Below are 23,661 nucleotides of genomic sequence, written 5' to 3' on the forward strand. Positions count from 1 at the left end.
TTGCTTTAATCGAGAAATGTGCTATGTGCATTTGCTACCCTACAGCTGTGTTCCACTCCGTCAGATATACATAAAAGACAATCTGAAGCTATCGGCAAGAGAGATAGTTTAGGCAAGATGATGAACTGAAAAGCTAGTGGATCAACCCATGACATTTGGGTTCAAATTTGGCAGTTTCCTCTCCACCTGCAATGAATGTTCATCTCCCTCACAAAAACACTGTTCCCTCTTGATTAGGAGTTAAAGAGCTTAAGCTAGCTTGATGGCTCTTTCAAAGGTCAACTGTAGCTTATGCTCACTACAGTGGGTCAAGTTCCATCGTTTCTGGAGGGTAGCATTGCTTAAAGCACTGCAGCAAACCCTGACCACTTTGGGCAGCTGTCACCACCCCAAATACCAAGGACACCTACAGCTTTGTATAGCTGCAATTCTTACAAAATAGCAATGAAACTACCATGCTTGCCTGTCCAAAACTCCAAGTGACTTCAGTGAGAGTTTTTAGTGTGCAAGGATTCAGGATTCACTCCCAAATGGTTCATTTACTAAACTCTTGGGAGATATCTCATGCAGATATGTGGTCAGAATTTATAATTTATAAATCAGGACTATTCTGCTTAGCCCAAACCTGAAACCCTTTTTCAGTTATATCAGCATAGCTACATGGGTCAGGGGCATGAAAACATCACAGACCTGACTGACGTAGCTATGTTGAAAACCTTCCCACTGTAGATGCAGCTATGTTGATGGGAGAATGCTTCTGATGACATAGCTAACATCGTTGGACAGAAAAACACCTTCTCCCAGTGTTGTTTGCGTCTACACTATGGGGCTATGCCAGCATAGTGTAGACATACCCTCAGTTTTTACTTTAGTTCTTTTTTCACATCCCCATGTGGATTATCAACAGGATTTGAAGCGAGGACCTTCAGCATCACGACAGAGGACTAAAAGGAATAACTCCATTAACGGGTAGCCTCTATGGAGATGGTACCTTCTTGTTGGCTAGCCACTTGGGGAGGATGCAGCACACAGTTTGCCAGCATATTATACTTGCTCAAGGAAAATTCCTGAAAATATTTCAGTGGGAATTATGCCAGAATAAGAGCCAAGTAAAGAGTGAATAAGGACTTCAGGATTTGGCCCCTAGTGGATATATGCCCATAACTCCCCTTAATACCAATGAGCATTTTACACTCACATGGTAGAATAGACACTCCTGATGTCTAACTACCAACAGAGCCCTTACTAACCTCATTCACAGTTTCAGTCTGTAGAAATAGTTGACGCTGAGCCCTCCTCCTTATAATATTACAAAAATTATATAGACATTTCCCTTGAAACCTTATTGTTGGGCAAATTTGCATTCCAATATAAATGTAAGCCCACCAAAGCACACAGAAAGCAGTCCGACAGGGATTGTTTTCCACTTCTGATGTTACACTGACCTCTAGAGGTGCCAGGTATTAAGTCTTGCTAACCTTGCAGGGAGTAGAATTTAGTGTTTTTTTTTTTAAGATTCAAATAGAATTTGCATTCAAATATACGTCAGGCTATTATAATTCTATCTATGAAAGTCATGAAAGGCTGAGTTTGGAATGGCTCCCCATCATTCATGGAGCAGCATATATTACAGCAGATCGCGCAGTGTTAGAGGACTACTTCATTACCTAAGCACAGCCAGTCTCTATATAAGATAATAGACACCTTAGAAATAACCTCTGAGAGAGTGTGTTTTCTTGCTTTTGTGGGTTTATGCCAAACCCTTTGACCGCGATTCTCCTATGTTGCTCCTTGCATTGTCATTTACCCAAGTGCAATGTGGGTGTAAAATGCTTTTGTTTCCATCTGGTAGTACTTTACACTAACTGCGATCTTAATCTGCCTGTGCCTCAGCTCCCCATCTGTAACATGCCACTACTTCACTTAACAGAGGTGTTGTGGAGATAAATCAGTTCATGTCTGTGAAGCGCTCAGATACTATAATGATGAGCGCCACAGAAAAGCCCAGGAGGAACTTCATAATTCTGTATTCAGAGCAGGATGTCAATAAGGCCTGGGGGGCCATACATTGAACAAGAATGAAAAAAAAAAATAGTTGCTCATTAAGGGCTTGTCTCAGAGACGACCAGTGCCTGCTGACTGTGGGGGGACGGAGTGAGGGCAGCCGGCTTCAACAGTGTTACTGAGCACACTCAATCCATGTGAGCATGGTCAGTACAAGCCAAGCAGTAAATCTGGGGCAGGGAGCACATGACCCCCCCATGCCCACCTCACAATGCCTCTGGCTTTTTCTACACTATCACTTACTTTGGTATAATTTAGATCGCTCAGGGGTGTGAAGAATCCACACCCCTGAGCAATGTAAGTTACTCTGACTTAAGCGCCAGTGTAGACAATGCTATGTTGGTGGGAGAGCTTCTCCCGCCGACATAGCTACTGTCTTTCGTGGAAGTGGAAAGTCGTCTTAGAGCATCTTCACCAGTGAAGACGAGCCCTGACTGAGCACCATCCATTCTGTGCACTGAATAAGGCAGGGGTCCTCTGGAAAAAATAGTGCAGGATCATGTTATTGAAGACTGTATCATAATGTATTAGCATAAGGGAGCCATATTAAGGTTTCACAGGCAACTATAATTCTGGAATGCCCTAATGTTTCAGTGCTTGACTTGGCAATCTTAATAGTCGTCTATTAATATAGTTATTTGTGTGTAATATTTTTATATACTGAGAAGACATATATCCTAGGTTGGTTCCTGCATAAGGGTGGTTTAAAGACTAAACAATTTTGAGACACAAAGCACAGTGCAAACCAAGAGATGAACGATTGTGCAACTAAGGTGACAAAGATGGAAACTAGGGACATTTTCTGCTTCCCTGCTGAAGAAAGCAGGGATTGTGGCAGTGACTTCCTCATCCTATCTATTAGGAAAAGACTTTCCATCAAAGAATGAGGGAGTTAAATACTGCCTAACTCTGGGAGAAAGCAAACAGACAGCAGGGAGAACATCTCATTGTTTAGCTGTGATGTCACCCAGTCAACACAAAGCCAAGCATCGTGAAGTCAGCGTTGAGGTTAACACAGTATTTGTGGGGTGATGAAGCCTGGCCTGCCTTTCTAGAAGTTTCAGCAGTTCAGTGGAGTGGGAGTAGAATGGCTGGGTGAATCTCATGGCAACAGAGACACACAGCAACTCAGGCAGAGAGAGGAAAAAGAGAAATTATAAATTATAAAGAAGAGATTTAACAGGCCACATGAGAGGAAAAGAAGAGGAACCCAGAGAAGTCCATGGGAACAAGTAAGTTTTTGGGTGGAGAAAGTTTGTGTGTTTGTGTAGCACAAACTGGGGGAACCAAGTCATGGAAATTCCTTAAATCAATGGGTCTGAAGATTTGTCCCCTTTCTGAGAGCTAGGGAGATGGTGCTGCGAGCTGCATGGATCCTGGGATTATGACTGAGATATTTTTCTCATTGCATTGGAAGACCAGAAAAAGAAAATAAGACATTATAAAGAAAACAGACAAGTTGTTCTAACTGCTCTGGTACAGAGGGAAGAGAAGGGCTTTAGAGCCCTGGGGAGTTTGTCTGGGAGAGATTGCATGAGAGAGAGTAGGAGCTTTGAGTGTGGCTAGGAGTTTGGCCGGGACATCTTGGTGAAGAGGAATCGGTGGATTCATGAGTCCCCTAGGGTTTGGTTTAGGGAACTGTTGCAGGCTGTGTTGGGGAACTGAGTGAGTCTGCTGAGCCTCTGCATCTCAATCTCACAGCCTGACTGGGAAAGTCTCCCTTTCCCTCTTTGATACAGGAATTAAATTAGGTACCTCCCATTCTGAAGAGAACTATTTGTCCCCACAAAGCTCTCAGATGAAGCCCTGGAGAAGTGCAGGGGATGGATCCTAGGAAAGTCCAAGCTTACAGGAGGGTAAAACAACTTTACATTGGGTAAAACAACTCCACTGAATTCCAGCAAGGAGTGAGAAATTAGCAGTGGTTGAAAACAAACAACAACAACATTCTTATTGGAATAAGTCACTATAATGTCTATTGACTTCTCTCACTATCCATGTTCTCCCAACACACATAAGACTGGTGGGTAAGGGCTGAGTTCAGTGGGGATAAACCACCCCTCACTTTCCCCAGGTGGGTAACAGGTGGAGGCTTCTCACTGGGTCTAGTTGCTGTGTGGAATCTAGAAAGCAGGCTTCACCCTTTGGTGACTGTCCAATTTGTATCAGCAGATTGACTGTAAGGGAGGGGAGGGGAAGAGAGGATAGACAGCAGTGCCCGGTGACTCACATCAAGCAGCAGGGGAGTGGTCATGCTGTGTACTACAAAGGACTAGTCCTCTGATGTCCAGATCACAGTGGGGAGACAAAAGCTAGCTCTTTGTTTCTAGAAGTTCTTTGGCTTAATGCTCTGAGTTGAGGAGGAATGATGGGAGAGTCAGTTGGGGGACAATGCCAAATTTCACTTTTGAGAGGGAAATCAATGTGCAATTCTATGCAATTATCTCTGGTGTTTTTTGCCCAACAGGTCTGTGGGGAATGAAATAGATCTTCCTGGTCTTGCCGACCATCCTGGCTGAATCAGGCTGAGATGGGAAATGCAGAGGCTCTTCAGACTGTCACACTTTGAGGATCCGGAGGATTGTCCTTTGGTTGCAATTAGAAACCCCATTGCTGAGTTTTGTGCATGGAATTGATCACTGTGTGCAGTACTTCCAGCTAGAAGCCTTCAAATACCAGAAATCAAATGCTCCCAAAATCTTGAGAATATGTTAAACCTCTTGATTTTTAAAACAATCTGCCACATTGTCATTCATCTACCAGTTTTTCAGCAAATCAATCAGTAAACTGCTGGCTCTTTCCTTTGGCATTTTTGGCTGGGGAAATGGTAAGTACTACACTGTCTGAGTTCACAGGGGACTGGGCATGAAAAGACAAGGAGGGCAATTTGAAGTCCATGCTGGCCTCCTGGTCCCCTGGCTTAGTGGATCACAAAGGGAGAAGAAGGCAAGGGTCTATAGGCAGCTGTGGACAATTACATCTCCCGGGCACCACATGGTGTGTGGATGTCAGGACTGGTGGATGGTGTGTAAGGCACAACTTCTCTAGATCTCCAGAGATCTCCTAGGTGCTGTAGGGTGTATGGAGGCCAGGGCTTGTGTAGCCTGGCCCATGAAAGATGGAGCCTTTAAGTAATGTCAAAGTCTCCACAGGGGGCAGTTGGAAGTTCCATGCCAACCTCCTAGTCTGCAGGTTAGAGCTGGCCAGGCGGATCATGAAGGGAGAGGAAAAGGGGTTGGGGCTGGAGGCTGGGAATCATTACTTCTCTAAAGAGCTGTGATATTTGTGGAGGCCAGGACTGGCATTGCAATCCCCATTTTAAGGGTTAGCTTCCCCCTGATTGTAGAGACCAAATCTTTGGAAGCGATTAGGAGGAGATAGATACTGATTGTTCTTAGGCCTGGTCTACACTACGACTTTAATTCGGATTTATCAGCTTTAATTCGAATTTACCCTGTAACCGTCCACACAACGACGCTATTTATTTCGATGTAAAGGGCCCTTTAAATCGATTTCTGTACTCCACCCCGACGAGCGGAGTAGCGCCAAAATCGATTTTAACATTTCGAATTAGGGATAGTGTGGCCGCAATTCGATGGTATTGGCCTCCGGGAGCTATCCCACAGTGCATCATTGTGACCGCTCTGGACAGCAATCTAAACTCGGATGCACTGGCCAGGTAGACAGGAAAAGCCCCGCGAACATTTGAATTTCATTTCCTGTTTGCCCAGCGTGGAGAGCACAGGTGACCACAGATAGCTCATCAGCACAGGTAACCATGCAGGCTGATAATCGAAAAAGAGCACCAGCATGGACCGTGAGGGAGGTACTGGATCTGATCGCTGTATGGGGAGAGGATTCAGTGCTTGCAGAACTTCGTTCTAAAAGACGAAATGCAAAAACTTTTGAAAAAATCTCCAAGGGCATGATGGAGAGAGGCCACAATAGGGACTCTGAGCAGTGCCGCGTGAAAGTCAAGGAGCTCAGACAAGCGTATCAAAAAACAAAGGAGGGAAACGGTCGCTCCGGGTCAGAGCCGCGGACATGCCGCTTCTACGCCGAGCTGCATGCAATTCTAGGGGGGGCTGCCACCACTACCCCACCTGTGATCGTGGATTCTGGGTCGGGGATAGTCTCTTCAGCGACGCCTGAGGATTCTGCCGATGGGGGAGAGGAGGAGGAGGAGGATGAGGATGAGCTTGCAGAGAGCACACAGCACTCCGTTCTCCCCAACAGCCAGGATCTTTTTCTCACCCTGACTGAAGTACCCTCCCAAGCCTCCCAAGCCAGTACCCAAGACTCTGACCCCATGGAAGGGACCTCAGGTGAGTTTACCTTTTAAAATATAAAACTTGTTGTAAAAGCAAACGGTTTTTAATGATTACTTTGCCCTGAGGACTTGGGATGCATTCGCGGTCAGTTCAGCTACTGGAAAAGTCTGTTAACGTGTCTGGGGATGGAGCGGAAATCCTCCAGGGACATCTCCATGAAGCTCTCCTGGAGGTACTCCGAAAGCCTTGCCAGAAGGTTTCTGGGCAGTGCATCCTTATTCCCTCCTCCATGGTAGGACACCTGACCACGCCATTCTTGCAGCAAGTAATCTGGTATCATTGCCTGACAAAGCCTGGCAGCGTATGGTCCCGGTGTTTGCTGGCATTCAAGCAACATCCGTTCTTTATCTTGTTGTGTAATCCTCAGGAGAGTGATATCACTCCTGGTAACCTGGTTGAAATACGGGAACTTAATTAAGGGGACAGAGGTGGCCGTTTCTACTGGGCTGTTTGCCTGTGGCGGAAAATAAATCCTTCCCTGCAGTTAGCCAAGCGCAGATGGGAAATTGGCCCTGAGTTTTTCGCGTTTGGCTAGCAGGGATCTTCCCTGTTACCAGCCACGCGGTGGGGGGGGGGGTACCGTGATCATCCCAGAGAATTCATGGCTGGAGGGGGGCGGCGGCGGGGGGGGGTGGTTAGTTTGGTGCCTGCAGGGATCTTCCCTGATACCAGCCACGCGGTGGGGGGGAGGGGTACAGCGATCATCCCAGAGAATTCATGGCGGGAGGGGGGCGGCGGCGGGGGGGGGTGGTTAGTTTGGTGCCTGCAGGGATCTTCCCTGATACCAGCCACGCGGTGGGGGGGAGGGGTACAGCGATCATCCCAGAGAATTCATGGCGAGAGAGGGGGTGGTTAGTTTGTTTTCTGCTGCTGCTGCTGAATGTTAACAGAAAAACCGCAGCACTCTACAGGCTATGCTTGGTATGTGGGAAAGGAGGGCGCAGAAGCTGTAAGACAATGGCTTACCATGGCCGCATGCAAGCCGAATTCTGTTGCCCAGACCTGTGATCTCTAGCAGCAAAGCCACAGGCACTCAGCATTAAGAGGCAAAATGCGACCTTGCACAGAAATCACATATGCTATGTAATGTGAATAGTGTTGGTCACCGTGAAAGAGTATAAGCATTGTTCTGCAAAATGTATCTTTTTAAACAATTCTCTCTTTTTTCCCCTCCCTACAGCAGCTGCAAATTCCTCAAGCCTCCCTCCTCCATCCCGAAGGTTATCACAAATAAGGCGTCGTAAGAAGAGAACGCGAGACGAGATGTTTTCTGAAATTATGGAATCCAGCCGCAGTGACAGAGCTCATCTGAATGAGTGGAAGGAAACAGTTTCAAAGTATAGGAAAGAAGCCAGTGAACGTGAGGACAGGAGGGACCAACGTGAGGACATGAGGGACCAACGTGAGGACAGGAGGGACCAACGTGAGGAGAGGAGGGACCAACGTGAGGAGAGGAGAGACGCTCGAGATGAGAGGTGGCGGCAGGAAGACCAGAGGAGGCAGGATGCAACGCTGGGGCTGCTGCGTGAGCAAACAGACATGCTCCGGCGTCTGGTGGAGCTTCAGGAACGGCTGCTGGAAAACAGACTGCCGCTTCAGCCCCTGTTCCACCCTCCCCCCTCCCCATGTTCCGTATCCTCCTCACCCAGACGTGTAAGAACACGGGGGGGGAGGCTCCGTACACCTTCCCATTCCACCCCAGTAGACAGCCCAAGCAAAAGGCTGTCATTTTTTTAACCTTTTCTTTGTGGCTTTTTCCTTCCCAGCAATCCTCCTCCCAAATACCACCCGGGTTCCCTCCCTCTTTTTCTAATCTATTAATAAAGAATAAATGATTTTTAAATGATAGTGACTTTATTTGGTTTGAAAGAAAGCTGGGGGAAGCGGGAGGGTGGGTTCCTTACAGAAAATGAGTCAATAAAGGGGGCGGGTTTTCATGAAGGAGAAACAAACAGATATTTCACACTGTAGCCTGGCCAGTCATGAAACTGGTTTTTAAAGCTTCTCTGATGCACAGCGCTTCCTGGTGTGCTCTTCTAATCGCCCTGGTATCTGGCTGCGCGTAATCAGCAGCCAGGCGATTTGCCTCAGCCTCCCACCCCGCCATAAAGGTCTCCCCCTTACTTTCACAGAGATTGTGGAGCACACAACAAGCAGAAATAACAATGGGGAGATTTCTTTGGCTGAGGTCAGAGCGAGTCAATAATGATCGCCAGCGACCTTTTAAACGGCCAAATGCACATTCTACCACCATTCTGCACTTGCTTAGCCTGTAGTTAAACAGCTCCTGACTCCTGTCCAGGCTGCCTGTGTACGGCTTCATGAGCCATGGCATTAAGGGGTAGGCGGGGTCCCCAAGAATAACTATTGGCATTTCAACATCCCCAACGGTTATTTTCTGGTCCGGAAAGTAAGTCCCTTGCTGCAGCCCTTTAAACAGAGTAGTGTTCCTGAAAACGCGAGCGTCATGAACCCTTCCCGCCCAGCCCGCGTTGATGTTAGTGAAACGTCCCTTGTGATCCACAAGTGCTTGCAGCACCATTGAAAAGTACCCCTTGCGGTTTATGTACTCGGTGGCTTGGTGCTCCGGTGCCAGGATAGGGATGTGGGTTCCGTCTATCGCCCCACCACAGTTAGGGAATCCCATTGCAGCAAAACCATCCACTATAGCCTGCACATTTCCCAGAGTCACTAACTTTCGTAGCAGCACCTGAGTGATTGCTTTGGCTACTTGCATCACAGCAGCCCCCACCGTAGATTTGCCCACTCCAAATTGATTCCCGACTGACCGGTAGCTGTCTGGCGTTGCAAGCTTCCACAGGGCTATCGCCACGCGCTTCTCAACTGTGAGGGCTGCTCTCATCTTGGTATTCTGGCGTTTCAGGGCAGGGGACAGCAAGTCACAAAGTTCCATGAAAGTGCCCTTACGCATGCGAAAGTTCCGCAGCCACTGGGAATCGTCCCAGACCTGCAACACTATGCGGTCCCACCAGTCTGTGCTTGTTTCCCTTGCCCAGAATTGGCGTTCCATGGATAGAATCTGCCCCATTAACAACATGATCTCCAAAGCACCGGGGCCCGTGGTTTCACAGAATTCTGTATCCGTGTCCGTGTCCATGTCCATGTCCATGTCCTCATCATGCTTGTCGCTGCGTTGCCGCCGCCGCTGCCTCCTCGCCTCGTTTTTCTGGTCCTGGCTGAGCATAAACTCCATGAGAACGCGCGAGGTGTTTACAATGTTCATGACTGCTGTCTTGAGCTCAGCGGGCTCCATGCTTGCCGTGGTATGGAGTCTGCAGTGTTCACTCACCCAGGAAAAAAGGCGCAAAAATGGTTGTCTGCCGTCCGTTGCTTTCATGCAGGGAGGGAGGAGGGAGGGAGGAGGTGAGGCTGTACCCAGAACCACCTGCGACAATGTTTTTTGTCCCATCAGGCACTGGGATCTTAACCCACAATCCCAATGGGTGCGGGAGACTGCGGGAACTATGGGATAGCTATGGGATAGCTACCCACAGTGCAACGGTGCAGAAATCGACGCTAGCCCCGGTACTTGGACGCACACCACTGAATTAATGTGCTTAGTGTGGCCGCATACATTTCGACTTTATACAACCTGTTTTTCAAATCCGAATTATATAAATTCGGATTAATCCCGTAGTGTAGACATACCCTTAGTAAAATGAGGGGGTTTAATTTCTGAGCTATACACATATGACAATGTACTAAGGGAAAATGTCTTCTCAGCATGCAACTCTTCAGGCATTCCCACAGCCCAGGTCGACCATCATGCATTCTGAAGTAGGAGGATTTAGGCTACAGTTCAAACTGGGGCCTCTAGGGAACACAGCGCTGCCTGCTAAGCATGCCTTCCACTGTGGCTGCCCTCTACTCCCCTTGCTGTTCCCAGCTATATGGAGCCCAGGAAGACAAGGAGGTGAGGTGGGTGGGGTCATCACAGCCAGAGCCGGCTCTGGCTTTTTTTGCCACCCCAGGCAAAAAAGCCTCCCGCTGCCCCCTGCCGGAGAGGGCGGAGAGCCCGGCCGGGGCACCGCTCGCCCCGAGCGCCGGGGGGAGGGCGGAGGGTCTGCTCTCCCCGACCGGCCGGGGCGCCCCAACAGCCCCAGTATGTTTAAAACAAAAACAAAAAAAAAACCCCAACCCTGAGCGCCACCACCTTCCAGATGCTGCCTCAAGCACATGCTTGGTAGGCTGGTGCCTGGAGCCAGCCCTGATCACAGCAGGGAGGGGAGGGGCAATTGGAGAGAGGTTCCTGAGGAACCAGGAACTAAGGGGGGCGGGAAGGAGAGGGAAGCAGAATGGACCAGAGGAACTGATGGAGGAAAAGGAATGACAGGAGCTATGGGGGAAAGGAGGAGTGGGGAGGGGTTACATGGAGAAAAGGAGAGGACAGAAGCTACTGGAGGAAGCAGGAGCAGAGGTAGAGAGCAGAAGCTAATGGGGGTGACAGGAAAGAATGAGGGGGAAGGGGCTAATGGAGTGGAAATGAGCTAATAGGGCTAATCCAACTTGTAGCAAGCTGCCACAAAAGTTTCATGCCCAGCAACTGCACCCCACCTCAGTCTCTGAGAGTTACTCCTAGTTCCCCCACAAGCTTCCTCTGGTTTCCTTCAAGCCTTTGACTCTCCCCAGGCTTGGCAAAGATAAGGTCCTGTTTCTCCACACCTACTTCCACAGTTCATGGGAGCCCTGTAAGAGAAACCCTCCCTCAAGCCTTTTACCAGCCCGAAATCCATTCAATGTTTTCCGAACGGATGTTTATTGCTTTGACAGAAGTGAAACTTCTGTTGTGTAATATCTGTGATAATGTTATGAGTACTGTGACAAAGTTCCTCCTCTATCTTGGTGGGTCCTGTGCTTATTGGCGGATTTTCTTGTCTCGGAGATTCACCATGTGGGTTGGGGAACAGCCCAGAGACCTTTCCCTCTGGAAGAACCCACAGTCCAGGTCAATTGGGAGGTTTTGGGGGGAAGCCCAGGCCCACCCTCTACTCTGGGTTCCAGCCCAAGGTCCTGTGGACTGTGGACTGCAGCTATCTATAGTGCCTCCTGTAGCAGCTGCATGACAGCTACAACTCCCTGGGCTACTTCCCCATGGCCTCCTCCAAACACCTTCCTTATTCTCACCACAGGACCCCTTCCTCCTGGTGTCTGATAACGCTTGTGCTCCTCAGTCCTCCAGCAGCACACCCTCTCACTCTCACTCTCAGCTCCTTGCACCTCTTGCTCCCAGCTCCTCACACTCACACCACAAATTGAAGTGAGCTCCTTTAAAACCCAGGTGCCCAGGATATGACAAAGTGATTTAACATCAGAGGATTCTGTAAAGGCCCATTTGGTTGCCAGGATTCACCATGGAACATTCATTGAAATGCCAGCAATGGGATGAGGATTGGTGGAAGGCAGACTTGAGGCTTACCGGCTAGAAGTGGGTTTTTCCAGGACCTGGCTGAAGGTGCTAGGAGTGTATTCTCAAGACACCAGAGACTAGTTCATCAGGGACTATAGGAGTCTGGGCTACTGGGAAGATAGCAATGAGACCAAATTCTGAGGATGTACAGCCCAGCAGCACCTGAGAAGGAAGTTTGGGATCTATAATAACCCTTTTCTGTATGTGAGAGGTTATGCAAAGAGGGCACCTCAAGGAGAACAGTAACTGAGTTCATTCATGGGGTTACTTGCAATAAAGTAAGAGTTCATTAACCAAGTGTGGAGTGGAGCCGTGGTGACTGGTATTCCTGTAGTGGCCTTTGAAGAGTACCTACCATGCTTATCAACGAGCACCTGGCTCCAGAGGACAGCGTTTTTGGAATTAGGGAGCAGAGTGAGGGGTGAGGTGCCATAACATATCCAATGCAAAGCTTGGTGGTGAGCAGCAGTTATCTGATTCTGGAGTGTAGGAAACCTGGGGTTGTGACATTGTCTTTCCTGGCAAACATGAGTCCAGAGTATGTATTACATTGTACAGGTTCTCCCCATGTATTGTCCCCAGTAATAAAGAATATGAAAGCCAAATCCTGCCCTTTGTCATAGCCATGCAACTTCAATGAAGCCTAGTTCACAGGGGTTAATCAGGGCAAAAATTGGCCTCCAATGTTTTTATTATTGGTGATGACACATGAGGAAGCTGTAACCGGGCATGGCTTATAGATCCCCGGGTGGTATTTTAGAGCCAGTGGTTGGAAAAAAAATGTATTCACTTGTAAACTGCAAATTTCCTATAGAAATGATTGAAATATGGAACCCTATGATGCTATTTTTACATCGTCACTTTTGAAAGTGTAGCCACAGTTTTAAAAAGTGTTGTCCGGGGTATGGCCACTAGACTTGGACACAGGAGACCTGGATGCTATCCCTTGATCTCCTTCTGACCTGCTGGATGACATCTGGCAGCTCACTTCACTGATTTCTTCTCTTACTCTTTATCTGTGTCATCTATTTAAATTTTTAAGCCCTTCTTGACTGAGACTGTCTCTTACCATGTCTCTGCACAGTGCCTAGGACAATGGGGCCTTGATCTCAGCTGAGGCCTCTAGGTATTGCCATAATAAATCTAAAAATAATAGGCAGACATTTGCTAAATTTTAGCTGAAAAGGTGATATGTATTTCCCAAATAAATGGTTTTATAATGTTGTCAGACCCTCCAATGTAGTAGCCAGAGCTGCAAAAGTTAGACTAATGACAGAATTAGATTATTTCTCTACTTTAAAAGGTAATGGAGTATAATAATGTATTAAGTCTTGAAGATTTAACCCCGAAAGGGCTGTGATTACTTTTCAGGCCAAGAGGTAATGTGAAGTACTGTTATTTTATTTTCAATTAAATCCAGAGATTTCTTGCCATTCCCATCTTTTCCTAGAATAATGAATTTCCACTTGGCCAGGAACCTAATCAATAGCCACAGCCTCATAGCAATGTTTGCATTGGGGTATTATAGCCCTGTCAATGTTAAAAAAAAATCTTCCTTCCAGCTTGAAAAAGTTATTCTCCTAAATAAATGTTGATTTTTGGAATATACAGTCCCAGGCCTGACAATTCTGCCTATTTTTCAGGAAGTGTCTGTCTGTCTTTTGCAGGAATTCAATGAGGCAGGAAATTTCTTGCAGGGTAAGGCAGGATTTTAGGACTGTATCTGCATGAAACTATTTTGATTTGTATCAATGCTGAAGAACAATAGGTTGGGTTTTGGGGAGCTTCCCACTCTATGGACACTTCCCTCCTAGGACTGCTGATCTGAAAGGCATAGTCATCCAAAGATTGTGCTCCTTGGAAATATTTCTTATCAGTTAGGGGATTTGTTAAGTGAAATAAGAAGAAAAGTAACCACAAGGTACGGTAAGACCTCACTGATTCATGCTGATGACCAGAAGATTCATTGTGCACCACTGAATTTTTGCAGTTTAGTAAGTAAAGACTCAGTCTGACTCCCATTGAGATCAAGTATGATAATATTTCATAAATGATAAATGTTTTGTAGGCCTGCTCCATCTCCAGCTGAAGACAATAGGAGATTTGCTATTAAATTCAAAGGGTAGTAAGATTGAGCCTATATTTTGCTACACTCCTACAGTAATATGAGATCTCTCTGCATCAGTATTAAATATCATTGCTGTACTATTAAATCTTTACTTAAAAGTGTGGAGAAGGAGCCATTTTTGTTCGTGAATGCTGAGTTTCTACTGTCCTGCAGCTCACACTTGTTTTTGTTTTGTTTTTATATAGACTGGCTCTTCTTATAAATGTTTTTACTATTCAAGCAGTTCTACCTGAGACAAACTAAAAACACTTCTGTGTCTGTTATATGTGAATTTGAAATATAAAATACAAGAATGTAGTGACCTTGTTAAAGAAATACATTTAAAATTTCACAGGCCAGATTTCACAGCACCTGATGCTTAAACACTAACGCTAGGATTTTCAAAAGAGCCTAAGTGACTATGGTCAATAGGACTTGAGCTTCTAAGACACTTTTAGGCGTTTGAAAATGTCATCCTAAGCCTAGTAATAATTATGTTTGAAATGTATAGCAGGGCTATTCAGCCAAGCTTTGATTCCAGGAAATATAGTTAAATCAAAATCCAGAAGAGGGAGCCCTCTATCAAAATAAGATACTAAATTGAATTATTACCAAAATTCACAGAAGTTTCCACTTTCTTTTCCACCCACTTGTAAACCACTCTGGATTATTTAGCCTATCTGACTATAGTTAGAAGACTAGCAGCTCACAATTTCTATCTTTAAACAATATTATTTAATATCTGAGAAGCATACTTGTGATTTTTATCTGTGGCTGGGCATATCAGATGTGGGACCTGGTCCACATAAAATAAGTTGTTTCCGCTATCCCCAAAAGCAAAACATTTGTGAGACCTGTATTCAGATTAGTTAGGGAGGAGGTTTCCATTTTGAAAGCAGCATGGAAACCTTGGGCCCGATCCTGCTCCCATTGAAGTCAGTGGAACATTGCCATTGTTTTCAGTAGGAGAAGAAACAGGCCCTTTGTTATAACAGATGATGTTTATGCAGGAATCTCCCTACACCCACTTAAAGTGTTTCAGCTCCCAACAAGAGGGGCCAATTTGTGTCAGAATGAAAAGGTTATTTTGCCGCAGGTATGTGGTCTGTTATTTTTTATGTGTACTGCACTCTCGGTTTAACCATTTCAGCGCCACCACCCCCATATATTCATCCTGAGGAGTCTACTGTCTGAATGGAGCTGCACGGATTTACTCTGGATCTGGATTTCAGTTGGAATCCGTTTGCATGACTCTAGAGTTTACTTTAAAGATGATGTTCAGCAGGAAAAAAGTAGGTTCGTGTGGTTGTTTTTCTTCTTTATACTAGTTATTTTCCTGCTTAATTTATTTATTTTTTAAACTAATAAATAGCAGGAATGTCAAGTGTGGTCTTCCCTTGTTTTGCAGGAAAACTCAATGGACGTCTCAGATGTGGATTTTCAGCTTCATCTGCCCTTAATCCTACCATTTTTCTCTGTAGTCCATAAAGTCTTCAAGTAAAAAAATAGACAAACCAAAAACAGGGTAAACAAAACCTGAATTTCTAATGCAAAACAAATCTAACAACCACACAACAGGCTGGAAGAAATCCCTTTCAGGCAGGGCTTAAATTTGTAATGAAAGAGATGCTGGGGCCAGGGCCGGCTCCAGGCACCAGCTTACCAAGCAGGTGCTTGTGGCGGCCACTTCGGAGAGGGACGGCACATCCAGCTGTTCAGTGGCAATTCGGCGGACGGTCCCTCACTCCTGCTCGGAGCGAAGGACCTCCTGCTGAATTGCCACCGCAGATCACGATCGCAATCGCGGCTTTTTGTTTGTTTGTTTGTTTGGCTGCTTGGGGCGGCCAAAACCCTGGAGCTGGCCCTGGCTGGGGCTCAAGCAATTATGTGCTTTCATAACTGATGCGGCAAGCCCAGAGATACCGGGGCTCTGAATTGCCAAGCCTAGAGGTGCCGGGGCTCAGCCCTGGCAAGCCCTGGCACAAATTAAACGTGCTTTCAGGCTTATTTTATAAACATCTAGATAGAAATGAAGGCAGCTCCAGGATTCACAAGGGAGTATAGGCTTCCCAGAATCAGCCACTTAAAGGCATGATTTTGCCCCTGAGGTAAATCCATCTTGCCTGCCTCTCTGGGCTTGTCTTCACTGCTAAAAATTGTGTCATTTTTTTATCTTGGGATAAACAACCTGTACCCCCTCCAGGGGATGACCTTAGCGAATTTACCTCACAATAAAACTGAAATGCCTGGTCTTCATTGTGTTTTTACCTCAGCATAGCTCGTGTGTGTTAGTTACCCTGAGGTAAACATGCACAGTATTTTTACATGAACACAAAGCCTCTGTGCTGACCGGAGCACTAGGTGCAACAGAAGCAGCACACTTACACTGTGCTCTAGAAAGCAAAATCCCAGGACCCAAGAATAGGGATTTTGTACTGCCATAGACCTGGGCAGGGGCAAAGGAATGGCCAGTGGATCCAGGACTATGCAGATCCTCTTGCCAAGCCCCTGACTGCTGGAGTTAATGGCCCTGGATCAACTCTGCTACTATTTTTTAGCTTGTGGTGGAAGGGAAGTTTCTATTCCCCATATGCCCTTCCCCCAGTCCATACCACTCAGCCTACTTACCAGGGCTGTGTCCTGAGACTATGATTTGCCCCTTGATGTCTATTTGAAGTAATGCAGATCCACAATGAATAAGCACCGTAGGCATGACTTTAAGGGGGAAATTTATTGATATGGTACATATTATATGAAAAAATCTAATTACAAAACAAGGAATGAGCCCAAGAGTTTTAAATTGGACCCTAGCAAGTTAAGTTTGCAATATACTTTCCATCAACTTATTCAGTACTGTATCCTGTACTCTGTTGTAAAGTGGTTAATACTAGTTTCCAATATTCTGACCTTCTATAGTAACTGTTTATACATGTAGAAAAGAGAATGAGAGGAGCCACTAAATAAGCATATCTACAGTATCGTATATATGAAGATTTCATCGTGCTTTTAAATGTGTGTTTCTGATTGCTGTGCTATGTCCGATAAGCATTTTACTGGGAAAAAACCCTAATGGTACATTAGGAAGGATGCAAGAGTTGTTGCTAATTGGACCAATAAAGGCTGGCCTTCCAAATTGAGCTATGAAAGGGAAGGAACTGGCGGATAAGTTACCTCCCATCTTGTCCCACTGCCAGAATGTGAGATTAGGCAGGCAAATTCTCTCCCTCAGGTCCAAGCCTTGAAGGGTGAGATCACTCTAACAAATTAACCCTTGCTGGAAGGTGTGAGTGGACTGGTAAATTAGATAGCTTCTAGAAGAAGGGCTTGAATAGGATCCCAAAGCAATGCACCTTTTGTTTACATTGCTTATGCTTAAACTAGGCCCTGGGGTAAATAATGGATGATGTAATGGTTTACAAACTATGCTTTCCATTCCAAGCTAAAGAAACTTTATAAACAAGGCAACACACGCAGTGTTTTCACATTGACATTTGGCATTTTAATAAAATTCAGCCTAATTAAAAAAAAAATCTAAATCAAATCAATGCTATAACGGAGCTCATGGGATCACTGTAGTATTGCCCTTAAAAGAACCCACTAATAAATGAAAAAGCCTCCTACTGCCCAAAGACAACCTGTTCACTTCCTTATATAAAGTTATAGGTCTTTGAAATGGTTTTGTAGCCTAATAAAACAAATGAAAACTAAATGTGCAAAAAATGTGAGGTGTGTGTGTGTGTGTGTGTGTGTGCCAGTCCCTTGTACTAAAATAGTGTGAGCCCCTGGGCTCTTTAAGATCTGCCTCAATCACTCCCACTGGCTGGCTTGTGCTTTCACGAGTGAATATAGGGCACATCTTTTGAGAAACATGCTGCATCCTTGTGTTAGATAGAGGAGCTATACAGTAATTGTATGGGAGAGATTAAGAAACTGTTCTGTATGGAACTATTCAGAGTAGAGAACCCCAAGATATGCAAAGCATTATGCAACTCAGATTGGCACATGTTGTTGTTCTCCAGCCCCAAATAGTTGCTATTGTAGAAACAGTCTTTTTTAATATTCACGTACAAAAGCTTTCAACATGTACTAAATCAATGCCCCATCTGGTACTATTGTGCATTCTTGTACTAAATAGACATGGGGCCAAAAGCAGCCCTGGTGTAAATCATCCTATTGCCATCAATAGGAATTGCATCTGCTTACACCAAGGCTGAATTTTGCGCATAAACTGCAAATGGTTGCTCTGTGTATGTAAATATATATATATTATCCTTCTATGAACATATACTTAGCTTATGTCTGCTGTAGGATTCTGCTTTTCAGTGATTGCTTGCAAATTGGAGAACAGTTTTAATGTTTTATTAATAAGAGAGCTTAGTTTCTTTATATTACACCTGTAGGCCCTGCTTCAGCTACCCTTACTTATGTGAGCAGTAACACTGACCTAAGTGGAACTATTCACATGATTAACAGCAGTAGGACTGGGCCCTTAGGCCTTTAAGAATTCTTTTCTGGATGGAAATAAGATAATAACTCCTTGGCAAGGATTCAAGCCAGGCTTCTGTACCCAACAGAGTGCAAGAACTGGAACAGCAATTAGATATGTTATTATGTGTGACAAGCCTTAATTGGCCAAATATGGGCTTCACTCACAAAGATCCCTGTCTCATGAACTCCTTAATGCCCATTGAGCCCCACTCTATCCAGCTCCTATTTAACTCAATGGCTAAACTCCCTTGGATGTCTATCTGTCTATGCAAGCTTTCATGGTGTGCTCTCGCTGGAGTAGCTGAGGCCAAGATCCACAAACTCACACTTAGGCACCTAAACCCCATACTTATGCACAGGACTGGCTCCAGGCACCAGCAGAGCAAGCTGGTGCTTGGGGCGGCAGCTTGTAGGAGGCGGCATTCAGCCCAATCCTAGGGCGGCACGGCCGCTTTTTCTTTTCTTTTCTTTTCTTTTCTTTTCTTTGTTTTGTTGTTGTTCCGCTCTGGCCGCCCTGTAGGGGGCGGCAGCGCAGCGGACAGCAAGCCCGGCTGCAAGCCCAGCAGGGCAGTCCGCATCCTTCCTTCCCAGCTGACCGGAGCAGCACGGAGCCTTCCCGGCAGGCGGCCCCGGCAGCACCCTGCTGAAGCCCTGACCACCCCCCCTTCTCTCTCTCCCCCCCTCCCTTCCCTTCCCCTCGCTAGCCGGGGCACATCTGCAGTGCAGGGAGTCCCCCTGCACCCTGGCTCCGGCCGCAGGTTTTTTTTTTTTTTTTTTGCTTGGGGTGGCCAAAAAGCCAGAGCCGGCCCTGCTTATGCACCTAAGTCCTGATTTTGACTCCACTGTGATCCACAAAAACTCCTGCTGAACCCTGTAGGCAGCTAGGCTCACTTGGTGTCTAAGTTTTCAGGGTAACCATTCCCCCAGAACTTATGTTTCTGCCTCTGAGCATGTGCACTGCTGCCTCATTCTAGGTGTCTAGATGCCTATCTCCTGCCTAAGCCCCAGAACTATTCAAAAACTGGGGAAGACAGGCATTCAACAGCGTACGTCATGTGTGGGGCTTGATCCAGTAGGTGAGCTCAGAGGTTGCCTACTGGATTTGGTCCCATTTGAAATCATAAAGATGTGGGAAACCCAGGTTCAATTCCACTCTCTGCTAGAGGGGGAGAAGGCATTTGAACAGGTGTCTCTCACCTTTCAAGAAAGTGGTCCAAAAACTGGGCTAAAAGTTACAACTTGGGCTCCTCCTACTCTGTGATTTTGAAGGGGACCTGATTCAGTAGGCAGCCTCTGAGCACATTCACTGGATCAGGCCCTGTACATGACTTAGGTGATCAAATGCCTGTTTTTCCTGGTTCTTGACTCATACTTAAAAGTTGCAATGCCTTAGTCCGTTCATGGATCCCACCCTGAGTGTCTATGGTAGTGGGATAGAGGCACATTAATTTGCCTCATTCAGGGCTTGATTTTGTACCGTGGGAGTTTGGTCAGTGACTTCAATGTGAACAATCCCTGAGTGTGCACTTTGCATGGGACAGGCCATTCCACTGGTGCCTACAGTCAAATAGTTGCAGATTTTCTTTAAAATCCCATTGGAAAATCTTTATGAGCCCTGCCTCATTCACTATGGATATTGCAAGGTGTATGATGATTAAAGTAGGTCTGCAAAAGCCCTTCCCTTGTTTACTGTGTATATAAATGAGTTTACTGATTTCTCTCTGGATTTGCAGACTACTACACAGTAGCAGAAGATATTACATGTGTATCTAAGGTGGTAGAAAAAAATATAAAATATATAAAATTAAGTCAATTAAATATTGCATTTGAGAAATAGTCTGTGATCATGCAATTAAAGTCTACACCATAATGCATATGCATAAAGGGGTGCAGTTATATTTGCACATCCAAACTTAAGTTTAGCATTTTCTGACTGTTGAGTGTTTAACTGTGCTTCTCTTAATGCAGGTGGTGGTTGTTCATTTGTTTGTTTGTTTGTTTAGGAATATAGATTGTATATGCCATCTAGTCTTCTGTGGAATGATGTATGACGTTTGGTCAAATACATTTTGCTTTCAGGATAAATTATAAAGTACTTAAGTATATTTCATTACACATTATATTTAATCTTCAGGCAAAATGCATTCTGTGTAAATATTGCTTTTTATTATCAGGGCACATTGTATACTGTCCAAGACTGAATTTCATTGTAGGGAGCTATGCAATTTGTCTAACCATTCTAAGGAAAAAGGACATCAAATACATATGAGCAACTCTATTGGTGAAATGAATTTTAATCATGTTTATCATCCTTCCAGATACACTGTACAATGGAATTTGATAAATTTCATTCTCTGGACCTCATTCTGATCGCTGATGAGATATTAATGTTACAACGTTCCAATGGCAGCAAGCTGGATTCTTGCTCTTAATAAGATGTTGATAATACAGACACCAGTAATTTATCTATTACTTAAGAAAAGTTAAATCAGATCCTATGGAAGGGGGAAAATGAAGTAGGTGAGAAGTAATACAGACGTGGCCTAAAAAATCTAGGTAAGCAGCTGGAGGTCTTCAAGGCCTAATTGAATTACTTCTGGGGAATGGTTTTGTTTTGATCTTGTAAAACAAGACTGAGAGTCAGGAGACCTGGATTCCATACTTGGCTTTCCCACAGACTTTGCTAAATGACCTTGTGAAAGTCTCTTAGGACCAACCCTGCACCATGGAAGTTAACAGGAATTTTTCTTCAGTGATGTTACACCCCATATTCTTCATAGAAATATTGTTATATGAATATGGCATAACTAAGATATGTTTTATGCAAGATGGGTCATGTGAGGTATCATTGAAAAGGTTATGATCTACTAAATGTGTTTATCCAATTTGTATGCACGTCTCAGTTCTGTATCTGAAGTTAGGAATATTGACTATGTAACAATTACAACAGTGTATGTACTTGGGGGAACGCCCACCAGACAGTAGTGATCATTCAATCAGCCTGAATGAGCCATTTAATAAGGACAATAGAACTTTGAAGAGACTAATCTCCCACCATCCTGAGGAGCTTCCTGGGATGTTGCTTTGACACTGCAAGGTCATCTGATGATGTCACCTGGTACGGAGTACCACCATGGACACTGCTGGTATTTTTCCATGGGAAACAAAGGTTTCCCACCTTATAGAAATCCTACTTAAGGCTGGAAAGTAAGTCAATCAGGGCTCTTCTCCATTGCCACTCTGCCAAAGCAGGAAGACTGCTGAAAGCACCTGAAGAGACAAAGGAACTAAGCTGGGGAAAAGCCAGGGGTGAGTCCAGGCTGAGACAGGGGTCTAGTCTGTGAAGAAAAAAACTGGAACTCTAAGCTGCAGAAACTCTGCAACCTGCCTAAAACAACATTTAGGGTGAGAAATTACTATTTGTAACCTGTTTTGTGTGTGTGTATGTGTGTGTGAATTAAGCTTAGGTTGCGTATTTTGTTTTTATTTGCTCAGTAATCAGCTTTGTTCTGTTTGTTATCCCTTATAATCACTTACAATTTACCTTTTGTAGTTAATAAACTTATTTCTTGTTTATTCCAAAACCCAGTTTGTGCAATTCTTATCGGGAGGTTGGTGGGGGGTGGGGGAAGCTGTGCATATCTCCCTCCACATTGAGGGAGGGGGCGATTTCTATGAGCTTGCATTGTACAGATCTCTCTATACAGCGCAAGACAATATTGTTTTGGGGTTTACACTCCAGATGGTGTGTGCACTGGAGTGCTGGCCATTCCCCGAGCTGAATCCTCCCACACAGATCTGATTTCAATCTGTGTCTGCAACTGGGTGTGGCCTTGCCTGGGTGTGTGCTGGAAAGGGGCTTGATCCTACAAGACTCATGGCCCAGATCCACAAAGGTATTTAGGGACTTATATCTAGGGTTTAGGTGCCTAAGTCCCAGTTTTAGGCTTCACTGCGATCCACAAAACCCCTACTCAGACGCCACCTAACCCTGTAGGCACCTAAACTCATTCGGCACCTAAATTTTCAGAGTCAAAGTTCCCTAGGTGCCTAAGTTTCTGCCTCTGGGCCTGCCTACTTCTGCCTTCATTTAGGCACTTGGGTGCCTACCTCCTGTCTGAACCCCCAGGTGAGTCGCAAACTGGAGAAAGACAGTGGATGAATGCCTGTCTTGGCTGTAAGGCCCCATCTGGTAAATGTCCTTCAAAGACATGTATCGGATGAAATTCCATTCAAAATGTGTCCAGAAGAGCAGGAGGTACTGCCCACTTTATAACTTTTAGCCCACTGGTTAGAACATCTTCTGGGATGTGGGAAACCCATGTTCAATTCCCTTCTCTAGTAGATAGGAAGAAAGGATTTGAACAAGCCTCTCCCACTTAGGAGAGCACACGAACCATTGAGCTATTGGATATTCTGATAGAGCATGTGGGGATGTTTTCTCAATCCCTCCTGTGAAGCTGTTCCACTGTATATCAATACTTAAAGAGTAATTGGGGCAGAGAGAGAGAGAGAGAGAACAGACATAAGGAGGAACGACGCTGTAGCTTGGTGGTTAGGCTGCCTATCTGGGAGATACAGGATCCAGTTCTCTGCTTCAATAATTTTTTTTTATTATTTCTCCAAGGTGGAGCAACTTCAACAAACAAGATTGAGGAAACCCCATATCAATTCCTGATCTGAACTGACTCCCTTAGGTTACTTTTATGGACCTGGATCTCCACATCCCTTTTGGCTTCAGCCTATCAGCTTTTCCAGCTTTTTATGTTTTTATAAATCTTAGTGTGTGTGTTTACATTTAAAAAAGAAACATTAAAACAGTCTGTTCCCTTTGCCCCTGTTTGGCTAGGAGCATACAAGGGCCACCAACTCATCCACCTATGGAGAGAGAAAACAAGAAGAGAAGAGAGAGAAATAAAAACAAAATAAACAATCTTAAACTGGTATTTGCAGTTTCATCTCAACGGGAGACTGCAATAATACATTTCTACCAATGTGTGGTGCTGCATGTGACTATAAATCAGCTGTATTCCCAGGCTTAATTATGTGGTTCCTTAATGGTGAAGTAACAATTGCGGGTTTTCTTGGGCTACTGGTCTTCAAAGCAACCCTAGAACTCCAAAGAAACAGTCTCTTAAGGTAGGAATGTTTCTCTAGTGTGGTAGAAATAGGAATGAAAGGGCCTACCTTTGTAGTATGTACTCTGCAGTGGGTTCCTCCTCTGTTTCTCACTTGAACTCCAT

General features: G+C 45.2%; 1 protein-coding gene across 1 annotated transcript; it reads left to right on the top strand.

Annotated features, from left to right (window-relative positions):
• Window positions 1-6,099: 6,099 nt before the first annotated feature.
• On the top strand, window positions 6,100-8,218 carry LOC128832541 (pre-mRNA-splicing factor CWC22 homolog). Its single transcript, XM_054020021.1, has 2 exons — window positions 6,100-6,389; window positions 7,576-8,218. Exons 1-2 carry the CDS (start codon window positions 6,374-6,376, stop codon window positions 8,130-8,132), a joined length of 573 nt encoding a protein of 190 aa, XP_053875996.1. The 5' UTR covers window positions 6,100-6,373; the 3' UTR covers window positions 8,133-8,218.
• Window positions 8,219-23,661: the final 15,443 nt, after the last annotated feature.

The sequence above is a fragment of the Malaclemys terrapin genome, chromosome 2, assembly GCF_027887155.1.
Source record: "Malaclemys terrapin pileata isolate rMalTer1 chromosome 2, rMalTer1.hap1, whole genome shotgun sequence".
NCBI lineage: Eukaryota > Metazoa > Chordata > Testudines > Emydidae > Malaclemys > Malaclemys terrapin.